Source organism: Apaloderma vittatum, unplaced genomic scaffold (genome assembly GCF_000703405.1).
Source record: "Apaloderma vittatum isolate BGI_N311 unplaced genomic scaffold, ASM70340v1 scaffold7287, whole genome shotgun sequence".
Taxonomy (NCBI): domain Eukaryota; kingdom Metazoa; phylum Chordata; class Aves; order Trogoniformes; family Trogonidae; genus Apaloderma; species Apaloderma vittatum.
The window spans coordinates 1-14,459 of NW_009727873.1; the positions used below are offsets into that span (position 1 = coordinate 1).

Here is a 14,459-nt window from a genome sequence, read left to right on the forward strand (position 1 = left end):
CCCTTTTGTGTGATGCTCCTCGCATAGTTGGGTTTCCTCTTCTTTCTCGTTTTTCTTTCTTCTTTATTCTTTTCTTTCTTTCTTTCTTTTTTTTTTTTTTTTTTCTTTTCACTCTATCACCAAAAGCAAGACCAGATCTGATGCTTTGTCTCTTTCATGCTGGCTGCTGGAAATGAGCCTAGGCTTGACCTGACCATGATTCCAAGGACTGGCACTTCTTTTTTACTCCTACTTTGTAGAGATCCAGACCTTCTCTTCCTGCTTGTCAAGAAAATCAAATTATTGCTGAATTTGGGAATCTAGGCAGCATCAGCTTACTTTTTCCCTGCATCCCTCTGGAATCATTTCTGGGATATTTTCCAAATCATCACAGAAAGCAGGAGGAATGAACCGGCAGCTAGTGAAAATTTTGACAACCTTGTTTGCATTTTTCTTAGAGACAAGCCACTTCAGGTAGGTGATACAACTCTATGTGGTGATTTTTGTCAAAAGGTTGTGGAAATCATAACTATAAAGATACTATGTCACATAATCCTAGTTTGTTTGCTGTGTTTGAGAATATTTCATGTTCATTCTGTATAGGCTATCCCTTTTACACTCGGAGACTCGTTGCTTGGTAACAAACACACAAAATATATTCTCAAGTTTGGGTAATCTGTTTTCCTTTTCTCAGATTCAGAGATATGCTTTTTGAATGAGTATCAATATAGCTAAAAACATTTTTTTTTCAGTTTTTCTTCCAAAATACAAATTCTTTGCTCCCACCAGAGGTTGTTTAGGAAGTTGCTTTGGTTCCCTCCTCTTCAAGCTTTGGAAATGATTGAATCAGTTTTCCCAGAGATGTAGTTATTTGCAATCAGAGAACCAGTCCTCTGATTTTGGGAAAACCCTGAATCAGACAAGTATTGTGTTCATTTAAAGTATCAGCACATATGACTGTTTTTTGTGATTTTATTTTTTAACATTTCATGAGCTTTTGCTTCAGCTATTGACTTTTTGCAGTACAAAGCAAACAGGTCAGTCTTATTAACCAAAACACCATTTTAGCTGAGATTCACCATTATACTCTACGCTATCGTATATCTGCATGTACACATATAAAGTCTTTTTATATGAGTAATGAGGTATATAGACACTGATGGAGTGAAATTGTGTTTCTATTCATGAGTCTGGGATCAGTACGCAACTCATAACTAGTGAGCTCTGAATGAAAAACAGAAGTAATTTAGGTAGGGATATCCCAAATAGGTGCACTGGATTAATTTTCCAGTTTTTATTATCTCAGTGGAATGTTTTCAGTGTTTACATATCACCTATTACGTATTAAAATTTAAAGGTATTTTGTAATGTTACCATGTCATTGACAAAAGCAAAAAGAAGCAACCGCCCTGTACATGGAACCTGAAAAAATGTGGGGAATCACACCACGAGAATTTACTATCACTGTGCCTTTTAAGAATTCTGTGCTCTTGCAAAGGGCTAAATGATTTGATATTTTTTTTCTCATTTCAAGTGCTCATACATATACCTAATTTGTTTATAATTGTGTATAGATGCACCAAAAAAAACCCCAAAACACTCCTGAAATTGAGTGATTCCCTCTGGGCAAATATATAAACAGAGAGTGGTTAAAAAGACACAGTCACAGGATTACTTTTAATATGGCTCAAATATTATGTTGAAACATAGATACAATGAAATTCATTATTTAAGAGCAAAGATAATGTTTTATGATGAAATCTATGTCCCTACACACCAAATATGACCATTTCATTCTAGTTTCTTTTCACCTAGGGAAAAACTATGGGAAACTCGTAAAGTCTTTTTCTCTGCAATATATAATGTGCTTGCAATATGCAATATGCTCTGTACACAGTATTTAGTATGCATGATAAGGTACTAGAAGTTTGCTCTTAAATCTTGAAAACAGAAATGTGTTCCAAGAGCTTGCATACAAATACCAGCTGGTGATAAAGCTGATAAATTTTATTACTCAATGTTCATTGGTAAAAAGCCCCTTAGATATGACTGATTCTGAAACTAATTTTGCTGTGTTGGGGAAGAATCCAGATATTTGCTAGCATGATTTAAATCTTTGTTGGGTAGCATGTGTAAAAAACGTGTTTTTTTGCATCTGTATCCTTCCCGACAGTAACTGAGTCAATATTTTTCAGTGTTGCTTGGTGAGTGTTACCAGCTCTATATAGTTTTAACAGCATACATGTAATTAAATCAATGATAAAAAATAGGATACCAAAGTCTCTGTCAGATTATTCTACACATTAAGTTGAAGAGTAAATTGAATATTCTGAAGTCTTTAAGCTGTAATGAATTTATTTTTAAAGGTAAGGGGTTTTCCTGAATAGCAAATTGTGTCCATGCATACTACCTTAAGCTCACTTTTATTTCTAGAATAAAGTTGTCAGATGAAAAATAGACTATATTGTCCTCTAAAAATATTAAATACTACACTCAATTAATAGAGACAATTTTATTTAGTGATACAATTTCTCCTTGACTTGAATACAATACAAGCTAAATAGTAGCTAATGGTGGCTAATAATTTATTTAGGACGACTTTCTGTAAAGAACATGATTCAAGATCTGGAAAATCCCCCTCACAGACCCTGTCTCCTTCAGATTTTTTGGACAAATTGATGGGAAGGACATCGGGGTATGATGCTAGAATCAGACCAAATTTTAAAGGTAAGTTTTTTAAGTCTTCTGATTAATTAATCAAATATATTTTGGACAAATTATAGGTTCAAGGCTTTTGCTTCTGGGTTCCAATACTCTTAATAGCTTCAATTTTCCAGTGTGATAATGTCATGGAGTTCAGTATGTCTATGGGGAACACTAGGATAGCAGTGTAGGTAATAATGGTCCAGAGCTTGAAAACATTCTTTTCACATGACAGCAATGTTTAGCTGTCGGATGATGCTTCTGAAGACCTTACTAATTCCATGTAACAAATGGGATTCCAGGTTACACATTAAAACCGGTTGAGATGACTTGTTCCTGATTTTTTTAAGACATGAAGACAATATCTTTAAAATTTCTGTGCTGAGCTGTTGTCTTCTCCATAACAATGTCTGAAGAAAAGGTCTTTGCTTTCATTCAACTTGAAGAAAGTAAAACCTTCATCCCCAAAGTAGGGAGATAGGACTCAGGGTACGCACACAGAAGATTTTAGCCTGTGAATGTTGACTGGATGATAAGAAGCAATTTCTCAGGATCCCTACAAAATTGAAAAACAGTGTTGTCTTTATCAATTTCATTACTTCCCTCCCTACCTTTTCTTCCAAGATTTGTTCTTAGTTGTGGAGTCACCACCGTCATTCCTGCACAAAGAGGACTGTGGACTGAAGACTTCTTTTGCAACTGCTGCTATTCACAGCAAGTTTTTCTTGTTGTAGATGTGTAAATCCCTATGGAAGTGAGCACAGATGTCTCGTAGCTTTGAATGAATGGAGTTGGGAGATTAAGTTTTCACTGCAAATATTTAGCGTTTACGGAGAGCCCTATAATTCCACCAAAACTGGTTCTTCGGTGCCAATTTAGAGTTTAGAATGTGACTTTACTCTGAAAACTGATAAAATGCTTCCTTCCTTAACAAATCTGATGCCAATGTATATTTGCATTCATATCTATTGGCTGTTAGGAAAGAAGAAGCTCACATGTCAATGAGAAAAGTGTTTAATTAAATTTAGATCAAAGATCAGTTTCGTCTCTCTGTTCCACGTGTGCAAATTACAAGATTTGGAACAAAGTGCCTTTTTTGACTGCTTCCTCTGCCTGAGTGAGGAGGAACCTAGTATTGTTTTCAGATCCAAAGTTTTGAAATCTGACAAGTTAAAAAAAATCTGGTAGGGGAAATCAAGTTTTAATTTCAGAATAATTTTTTAAGTATTTATTGAGTTCCCAAACTTGAGTCCACATTACCTTGTAGCAAGTAATCATAGAATCATAGAATCATAGAATCATAGAATCATAGAATAGCCTAAGCTGGAAGGGACCTTAGAGATCATTTTAATCCAGCCTCCGTGCCGCCAGGGACACCACCTGTCGACTAGAGCAGGCAACACACGGGGACCGAACGGGAATATTTCATTAAACTCTCACATTTGTTTTTGCATTTGATGAGTATCAGTGAAGTTTTAAAGAATGCAAATACGAGTAGAAATTGCCTGAACTGAGTAAGGTAGCAATTGTTAAGAAGTTATTCCTGCCTGTTATATGGGAAGGACACTAAAAAGAAAGCTTCTACTTGTAGCTCAGATAAAATTATGAATACTAGCAGTCCCTGTACATAGGACAACTTAAAGACAGCTCTTTATTTCTCCCCAGTACATGTCTAAAACCATTTCATGAAAAACACAAGAGGAGAGAGATTAACACCTTTGCTTCCCTCATGCTGAAGCAAGTGAAGCAGGCACTGTGGACACAATACAGACCATGCTGAGCTGTTTGATCCTCTAGGTCCCATGATTTTTTTGTGTTCCCAAAGTGAAGCTGCGGCATGATGACATCTACCAACCCTTAATGGCGAAGAAACTGCCATTTCTAATTTTTGATTTTTTTGGGTTTTTATTAAGTCATTTCCCAGAGCAGGATGGTACTTGGTAGCAGTTTGAACTGGTAAACAGATCTTTAGCATTTTTTCATAGCTTTATGTCTCTGAGCTCTCCTGTAGATCTTAGTCTTCTGGTGAAGGGTCTGGAAAGTTTTCTTGTTCTTTGCTGTTTCTTTAAAGGGCATTTTGTATCTCAGGGTTCATAACTAGAGAGTTGCCATGCAGTTTTGAACTGCATGTCACTATTCAAAACCTTGTCAGCTGATAACCGTTTTTATTAGCATACTCATGTTCTACTTGTCCAAATCATGTTAATTTTTACAAAAAATTCAAAATGCTTATTGTTACTTATTGTGCATATTTTTTCCTTTTAAAGAATAAGAAGTACAGCTGCAAAGAGGTCAAAATAGATTTATCTTACATGGATTTACATATTATAAAGATTTTTTTGTACTGAGTCTTTATTGTGACTATAATACAATTTGTTTCAGTTCCTATAGTTGGTTGGTCTGTATGAGATCTTTTGGGGAAGATGGGCAATTGTACAATACTCATATTCTAAATCATATAACTGGCTATGTGTATGAAATATTGAATGATTACCTAATTTATAATATATTTTGTATTTTAAGGCAAGAACTTTTAAGCATAAAAGAGGTCTGCAGGAACAATGGTTTAAACTAGGGATCTGCTATCTGGCTTTGCATGTAGTCTGGGGTTAATACTTGTTTCCTACGTTTCATCAAATACATTTTATGCTTTAGGCCAGTTACATAGCTTACTCTGAGTCCATTGTAGGCATTTTAAAGTGCCAGAAAAGTCTGATTTCCTGGAAAGGCAACCAAGTAGAACCCATTTATCTTATACCACTGATTATGCCATAATTAAAGATACCTTTATGACTAGTCTGAATTACTGGAAAACAGAAGCTGTTTGATTAATTTGTGGAATAAAGACTATGTGTTGTAAAGAGAGAGAAAAATGCTACTTACTGGAACATGTACTATCCAGATAAAGCATTTCATCATTAGTTATTACTTTTCCCTAACTTGCTGTGGTGAATTAGAAAATTGAGGAAGATAGAGGGAGAGCAACAGGTGAATATATAAATATCTAGATATCGACAACAGAGGATTTTTGTTTTGTTTGGTTGTTTGGTTGTTTTTTTACAGAAGTACTTTATACTGAAAGACCCTTTTTTTTTTTTTCCCCCTTATCTTTCTGTCTTATACAATCATTTGAAAATGGAGGAGCAGATTTCTGGTTCTCTTTGACACATGAAGTGATTGGATACAAAATGACCAGGCACTAAGATGGATTGTCCCCCCCAGTAAACAGCCAGAGAGAAGTGCCAGAGTGACAGATCTCAAAATTGCCTTACTTTAGTCACTGTCTGTCCGCTATTTAATGCATACTTTTTAATCTTACACTTATCTTTTGAATTTGAATAAGCTAATAATTTGTGTAAGGACACAGAGGGGAATACTTTTAAATGTAAACATGAAGACTGCAATCTAATACTAATTGAAATCCCTGAGAGTCTTTCTGTTGACAGCAGACATATGCTCATGGTCCTATGAGTTAACTTGTTTCTTCTTCCATTATAACATCAGTTGAGCATGGTTTCTGTAAAATAACAAAAAGTGGTACCTGCACAATGTACTTTCTACCTAATTGATATTAATATTATACATTTTTAATGGTAAAAAGCAACATCAACAAATAGGAGTGATGCCTTTTACTTTCTTCACTGCTCACTTTGCTTTCCTCAACAAAACCGGAAATAGCAGTGTAGGGCACGTCTCGTAACACTAGACAAGAATTTACTTTCTTACTGGCAGAAATCAGGGATAGTGAAGTGGTATCTTAGGTTAACGAATATTTGGCTCAGGCTCTTCCAAGAGCACTGTGCACTGTACCATGATACCAAGGATCAATCTACAACTTAATCACAATATGTAACATGGCACTAATGGAAAGTCAGCCTGATTTTAAAATTTCCTAGCAAGTGTTGACATTTACAGGTTACTAAATTATTTGCACTTTTTAACACCTTTCTGTTCTATACCCACTTAAAATCTAAACATAAGCTAGAAATGATGAGCTAAAGGAAAATGCTTATCTACAGGCACTGCTTTGTCCTTTATGTCAAATACTTTAGGTAGTAGACTGGCTGTCATGCACTGAGTGGAGAGAAGGGAAGTTTGTTACCAAGAGCTCCAGAAGTGTATTATCTTTTGGTGTGGAAAACGTTTGCAATGGTGATGATAATGGTTTTCTCTTGTATTGAATTTCATTCTGTGTTAAGTGCATTCTTTTCCATTACGTCATTATTTACTAAAGAATATTCTGGGTTTTGTGGAGCTACATGTAAGCATGGAGCAACAGTTACTCTCATCACTGGATGGTGCAATGCAACATGAATTAACTTGTTCAGAAGCTACTGTTTCCGAACTCAGAGAAGTCTTGTTAGAGGGATGCAGTTTTGGGGTGTAGTGCCTATAGTTGCAAAAGACTAGTCTGTGATTACAGCAGTGTAATGTAATTTTCATGCGGAGTCAGTGGGTTTATATGAACAGTAAACACACGGACTAAGTAATTTACTCAAAATTAGCTTGACAACTGTTACAGGAAATGGCTTATGCACTTTAATACTTTAACTCCTTGGCAGCAAGGGTCACTTTTTCCCATATGTTCAAGCCCATTGCTTACTTATTTGGCCCCTGAGTTGGCCAGTAATGAAACACTTGAAAAAGCATGAATGGAAACCATCAAATGGCATTTAAGAGTGAAATCAATGGCACTGGGCTTAATAAAGAAAAGCAGCTTCTATGCATGGGCTAAGAATAGGAACTATCTGCAAAAGTCAACCTTCATCTGGACATGGAACTTCATAATAAATATCTATTGGAAAATCAACCTGTAAAAACATATAAAAGTAGAAAAGCATCCTCAAAATAGGCTGCATTGCAGTGATTTGTTCTCCAGTGGCTGACAACCTTCCCAAAGCCAGTCGTCAGTTGCTAAAAACTACTGGCCGTGAAGTCAGATGCAGTGAGTAACCCACACCGGGCTATTTTTCACACAATTCAAAGGCTCAAAGTGCCATGTCCATCAGAGACCTAAATTCCATTCAGGCATGAGATAATATAGTATGGAAGTGGGCACTCACACTGTAGGACATGGGCTGAAGGTTCATTGTAGGAGAAGGGAGGCTTCCTTGCCAGTTTTTGGATGTGGTAAGGGCGTTGCACTTCCTAAATACAAGTTGCTTGAGATGTGCAAGAATCACTAGAATTACTAGGGATGCAGGCTTCTGGTTTGCTTTCTGCCTTGAAACACATCTACAATTTGATGCTGTTTTCAAATGAAGCTGTGTATACATATTTCACTGCACAGTTAGATGCTGCACAAGGATCCGTACCCACAGGGCAGTTGGTTTGTTTGAGTTTGCTTTATTTTTCTTCAATGACAAAAATGCAGCTAAGGAAATGATGTTCAGTCCCTGCCCTAGGTATGCATGTTTTCATGCAGAAATGTTTTTACTGCAGTTACACAAGGATCCTTTTAATTGTGCTTCTTTTAGAACTGCTGGTAAAGTGGCCTATGGAATGTGTCCTTCTTCCCCTCTTTCTTTAATATCAAGGGTTTTTTTGCAGAACATGGGTGGACTAGAGGTGTTGCATGGCTACTTCGGTTATGTCTAGGCTTCTAGACAAATGGAACCAGACAGTAAGCTCAAGCAGCCCCCTGATTATTGATGGTGCTTTGCTGTTTGCTTATTCCTTGGATCTCTTTCTGAGCTCTCTGCAGCCAGCTCCTTCCAAAGCAAGTCAGAGAGGCTGGGAGCATGCAGCAGTGTAAAGCACAAGCTAACCCGTGCTGCCCAGCATCCAAACTGAGGATCTGTCTGTGCTTGTCTTTTATATTTAAAAAAGTAGCCACAGTGGTATGTATCATCTTCATGTGTTGCCTTTATTCAGAGCCAATGATTTAATTAAGAGATATCAATGGATTTGGCTGTTGTCATGGAGTATTGGTCTGCTGCTGCATAAACCACCAAGGGAATTTATGAAAAACAAATGTCAAAGCAGAGCCAAAAACCTCCGATATCAAAGCAGGAGACACCACTGTTTTGATCATGTTCTGCTTTAATTGTATTATTTTTTATCACATCCAATGTCATGTTTAGATTTAAATTTTCTATATCGTTGAAGCCAATGCCTTTGGGTCACTCATTAAACATTGTGTTTTGGCTGTCTTAGAAGACATGCAATTATATATAAATTATATGCAATTATATATAAAAACATGTAAACGTAATTTACTACAAATATTCACACTCATAAGCCTCATCTATTACATACAGTGATATAGTAACCATGAATAAGTACACATAAAACAGAAATACGCATTTTTATCAGACAGATTCATTATCTTTTTTTTTTTCCTCACTGGAAATATGAATATATATCTCTGATTAAGTCATCAGAAAATGGATGTTTGGTGGTTCATCTTCCAAATATGCATTTCAGAGTATTTCACAAAAATGAGTAACTTTAACAGTCTGCAGAGAGGAGCCCCTCAAATCATGCTAATAAGGTAGTACAGGGTCTGACACCTCTGAGATGAAGGGTGCACCATGTCTGGCAAAATTAGTGACCTGTCAATGTAATAACACCAAGTCCACAGCCAAAATTAAAAATTTACAGAAATATTAAATCTCTTATTCTGAAAACTATGCAAGATCTGAGCAGTACAGTTCATGAGAAAGAAGTAGCACTCCCCAAGTATAAGGGATAAATCAGAGTAGCCTAGTGGCTTATCTGAACTGTGCCGTCTACTACCAATCCTCAAGTATTGCAAGGGCATGAAGACACATAGATTACTCCTCATGCCTCAGCTACACGTCAGCAGCTGGGAAGGGTGGAAGGATAATGGCTTCATGAGACAATTAAATAAGGAAGTTTTTAAAACAGGACTTAGCTGGAATATAAGTCCACAAACAAACAAAGTGAACAAAACCACCTGGAAGACCCTGATCCACCTGCTGTGTAACCTGCTGTCATTGCATTACTGTTTTAAGTTTCCCTAGATTCACTCAATTCTGCTCCTGAGTGTGCCCAGGCTGCCTTGCTTAGCACCCAACTTTCTTCTGAGCCAAATCCAGGTTCTCTGATGAGGCGCTGCTCCACCTCCATCTCCCTGTAGGGACTAGATATATCAAATTTTATATCCCACAGGAAAGGGTTTCCTCTCAGGCAGAGTGGAACTGTGATCACTTAAAAAACCCCATAAGCATAAAACACTGCCTATGGGTGGCCTGCTTCCCTCTACTATACACGGAAGATTTTGGTCCAGCTTCCCTTCAGATTAAATGGTTTAGTATCTGATCCAATAAATGATTCTGAGTGGTGCTTTTTGCAGCAAAGATTTAAGACTTGACTAAGGTGGAGAGAAAATACAAGAGGAAGACAGCTTTTCAACCTTGCAATGTAGCTGCTTGTCTGAAAGCAGAGAGCCTTTACTCTTGACCATTTTGATGTGATGCACAGAAGTGACTGTTGTGGCCATTACATCTTAGGGGCAGCTGAAGTAACTGTTACAGAAAATATTGTAAGGACAGGGATTGAGAGCCGGCACTTCTATCACTCTTCCTGGTAATTGGCCTGACCACTAAGATACAAGCATGCGTGAGTGCACTTTCTCTCTCTCCAGATGTTGTATCCTAAGTGCTTTCCTGCACAACTTGATGGTTTCAGTAGGTTGTCCTAGAAAGGGCTCTTTCTGCAAGAAATCACTTAACGTTTTGTTATTGGCTACAAAACTAGCTGTGTTTTGGAAGGAAAGAATGAAATGCTTCATTGATTTTTCAAAGTAAGGTTGTATGTGTTGGCTTGGTGGAGAAAGGTCGGAGGAGTAGATCCTGAATGAGGTACCTCAGCCTTGTTGAGAAGTAGGGTTTTAAAGGGCCCCCAAAGGGCCCACTGCAAATTAGTTACTCTTTGCAATGGTGCTCCACTGTGATGAAGCATCATGCTCTGCCCATGGGCTATATGAGGCTCTTAGGGTTCCTCCACAAGAGCCTGGATGTTATGGATGGAAACATCAGACACTGAAACTCCTTCTACCTATAACAGGGCTGAGATTTTATTTGCTATAGCAAACAGTGGGCTGTCCAGGGAAACACAGTAGCAATATGATGCTCTCCTCTGAAAGTTAATAACCACTGCCTGTGTGCTTTTGTGCCTTCAAAGCCCAGGACTGCATGGAAGCAACTGGTCACATCTGCAGCTAGCTGAGTTGTGGGGACTTTCCCCTTAACAATAGTAACTGATAATGGATACACACAGCATGAAGAAACTAATTTCTCCTTCAACCCAAAAACATAACTATAGGCCATCTCCCTTGCTTTTGTACTTGGGAAAGAGGCTAAATGCTTTCCTTAAACCAGCATAGTTAGTCAGGGAAAATCTAGGATTAAAATTTACCAGATCGATACTCATTGTGCTAGGCTGCCTCTAACGACTACATTCCAAATGTATGCTTTCTGTCTCTGTCTTATGCTATAAAACTGTCTTATCAAGATTGCTTTTTCTTCTTGTGCTATTTATTATGTCTAATAAAGAATTAGCCCTAAATAATAAATAACACCAACATGTTGGCTGAAATGCTGCTGTAAACACTCACACTAAAATTTAAAACAGTTATTGAAGAGATGTATGGAAATTGCATGCATGGGGCCAAATCAGAAGTGCATGTAAAAAGTCCTGTAGCCTGTTCCCTATGCATAAGTGCATACACTCTCTCCCATGCAAAACCAAAATGAAGATGTAGCCACTCCACATAAGAGTTTCAGACTGCAGCATTTTTCCTTTCCAGTGATATCCTATCAGATGGAGCAGTTTGAGGTGTTAAAAGCCTTTGGATGGTCTGGTTATAGGGGCCATCATCAAACTGGGAGAATTTTGCAGCTCTTTGACTCTGTACTCCTGAGAATAATTTTACCATTCTTTGGCTCCACACTCCTGAGAATTCTGGCTTTGTCACACTTCTGAAGTGTGTTTTGTGTGACGTAAAGCACACACAACCTGTTAAAAATGGATTTTAACCTTTTTTTTGTGTTCTAAATAAAACAAAAACTTTGACTTATGAATAATTAGGCACAGATTCAGTTTAGGCAAATAAGGTCCTCAATGTAGACAGTCTCATTTGGCTGACTTTGTAGAAGACTCCTACTCAGCATGACTGTTGGTGGTAGGAACCAGAAGAAGGCTACCTTTTACGTCAAGAGAACTCCGAGCCTCTGCGAAAACCATGTGATGCTCCTCGCAGCAATGCAGTGAACTTCCTGTGTTGAAGAGCTGATTTGATATTGGAAAAAAAAAAGTAAGCCAGTTAGTTTATAAGGTGCTTACATTCTAGGCTGCTGAGGAGCTCTCATTCCCTCTCCCATTCTTCTAGCCATTTTATATATAGGAAGAGCTGGAGACTGAAAAAATTGGTGGCAAAAGACAGTCAAGAAGTGCCTTAAGGATGTCTTGCAGTAAACAGACAGATCCTTTTTGGTATTCAGGATGTTGAGACCACATAGGTGGTTCCCAAAAGGAGGGAGGATGTGTGAAGGGGAGGGATAGGAAGCTGAGCTAAACATGCAACAGATCAGCGGATGGGAGCATTGGAGCTGAGAGTCAGGACAGAGAAATTTATTTCAGAGTAATATTGTGTGGAAATGAGCTTAACTATAGGGGGGTAAAAAATGGTAAAGGTTTGAAAATAAAAGGAAACATTTATTTTATTCATGCTAGATGTGGTGGGTATATGGATTTGTGTCCGGCCAGTTGGAGATTGCCATCTATACCGGCTCCTGACCATTTCTATTGTCATTTGTCCCTATGCCTGAGCCTTCCCATTCATCTAAATCTCATTGTACGTCTGTGTCCCATGTATCATTTGGTGTATAATTCCCTTGCAGCCATAAATCAATGTCTGCTCAGTAATGTTAGTCACCCTAACTGCTCTTTTTCTTCAAGTCCTCCATACACCTTCTGACAGTAAAACAAGGAATGCTATGGAGACATTAAAGGAAAAACTTGCAGAATTGTGAAACGAAGTGAGTGTCTGAGGCTCAGAGGAATAAAACAAGGAGTTAAAATTGATTCTGAGACATCTCAGTGGTCACAGAGAGAGGTATCGACCAAGCCCTGTTTGAGACTGTATCTATTGATGCTTACAACTAAACTTACATTAACTTCTGCAGCACAGGATCAGAATCACAGAGAAGGATGAAAATAAGAAATATTTAGAGAGTAAGAAACACAGTACCAATCGTGAGTTTTTTAAAATAAATGTTCTGAGGTGTGTATGCTCACCAGAGTGAAGAGGTCCCTTCTGACTGAAATCAGAAACTTAGGCTGGCTGACAACATTTCAATATTACTATTAATACTTTTTTTTTCATTAAATAGATCTTCCTTCCTGCCTCCTCTTCTCAGTGAACAGTTTTTATCTTGTGGTTCCATGCAGTCTTGTAAACGAGTTGGCTACACTGACTTCAGAAAACATTATTAAAAATAAGATTACCCAGGAGGAGTATGACTGACCGTATGCCGGAGTGTAGATTTCATGACTAGAGACGTAATATCATCTTTTATTTAACCACATTCAGGAGTGTCTCAGGTCTCCACATACATTATGCAGTTTGCATGCCAACCAGCAGAGAAGACCTCTGTCTTCATTAACAGAAAGCAACTGAGCAGTTTCTCAGAATCAGGTGTGAGGACCCTCTCTGCTATCTGGTCCCAGTGAGCATAAGAACCTCTACCTTTTCACTTGCTTACTTCAGTGAGCACTGTTTTGTGATAAGAAAATAAATAGGTGTCTGGATCTTTTAATAAGAAAAGCAAAAAATTCCATTTTCCCAAATACTGCCCACTGCTTTATTACATTGACGAAGGAAGACTTCAGAAAGAGATGCCTTGGAGTGAGGCGCTTGTCATGATTTGGAATGGAAAGGTTGGAAAGAAGAGTGGAGAGCTCAGAGAAAGAAGAAAAAAGTTTGATGGACATAATTAAAACATTATCAAAGCTGATGTAAGTACTAAGTAGCTTTGCGCTGTGAGCTTGTAGTTTCAATGGCAAGTTTCTGGATTCACTGTTTTTCAGGTTTATTTTCACAGAGTTGTTTGCACATAGAAGGCTTTAGCTTTGGGACTGGCTGTACACAGTCACAAGCGTGACTGAGGCTTGTGCAGAAGTATCTGAGTTAGCTTTCAAGTAATTTGTTCAGAGGTGCTCTGCACCACGCCGAGACGATACAGAGCTCAGCACAAGCTATAGTGCCTGAGGTTAATGGCCTCCAGTGAATTCCAGCCTGCCATGACTACATCAGTAGCAGCCCTCAAACTACCTACGTGAAAGCCAGCTCCAGTGCATTTATACAATCTGTTGTGACTGCTATGGCTATGTAGTCTTTGTAGACGAGCTCAGGTTAGCCGGGGAAATCAGGAGCATGTCAACTGTTTAAAGGGCTTTTCATTTCTGAGCTCCTGGTTTGTAGAGTGAAATAAAATAGTGCCTGAAAATTGTTCTTGTGCAGTGTCTATTAGATAACCTATATGGAAATATCCCACTGAACCCCAGAGATGACAGTAATATATGTTTCTGTTATCAGCCTCAGCTGAAAGAGTCAGGGAAGGGTGAACACATCATATAGACTATCCTGTCAGGCCAAATGTAAAACTGAAGAGGTTTTGTAGCGTAAGATTTACCTTCTTCTTCCAGAGCTGGGCCTGTGGACAAAAGCATTCACTAAATGTGAAGCATGCCAATCCAACAATTTTCACAAGCCCTTTAAGGCATAAAAACTTTCATCTTAGCAGGGATTC

The 14,459-nt window shown here is 38.0% G+C and overlaps 1 protein-coding gene across 2 annotated transcripts in view; it reads left to right on the forward strand.

Moving 5' to 3' along the window:
- The first annotated feature begins 136 nt into the window (after positions 1–136).
- The window catches only part of GLRA2 (glycine receptor, alpha 2), a 133,615-nt gene continuing 119,292 nt past the window's right edge, over positions 137–14,459 (forward strand). Inside the window, exons 1-2 of one of the 2 annotated variants that reach the window (XM_009873856.1) lie at positions 137–453; positions 2,573–2,706. In XM_009873856.1, coding sequence (XP_009872158.1) covers positions 386–453; positions 2,573–2,706 — 202 coding nt within the window. In that variant the 5' untranslated portion in view covers positions 137–385. The remainder of the gene's footprint in view (positions 454–2,572; positions 2,707–14,459) is intronic. The other variant, XM_009873857.1, reaches the window with a different exon arrangement.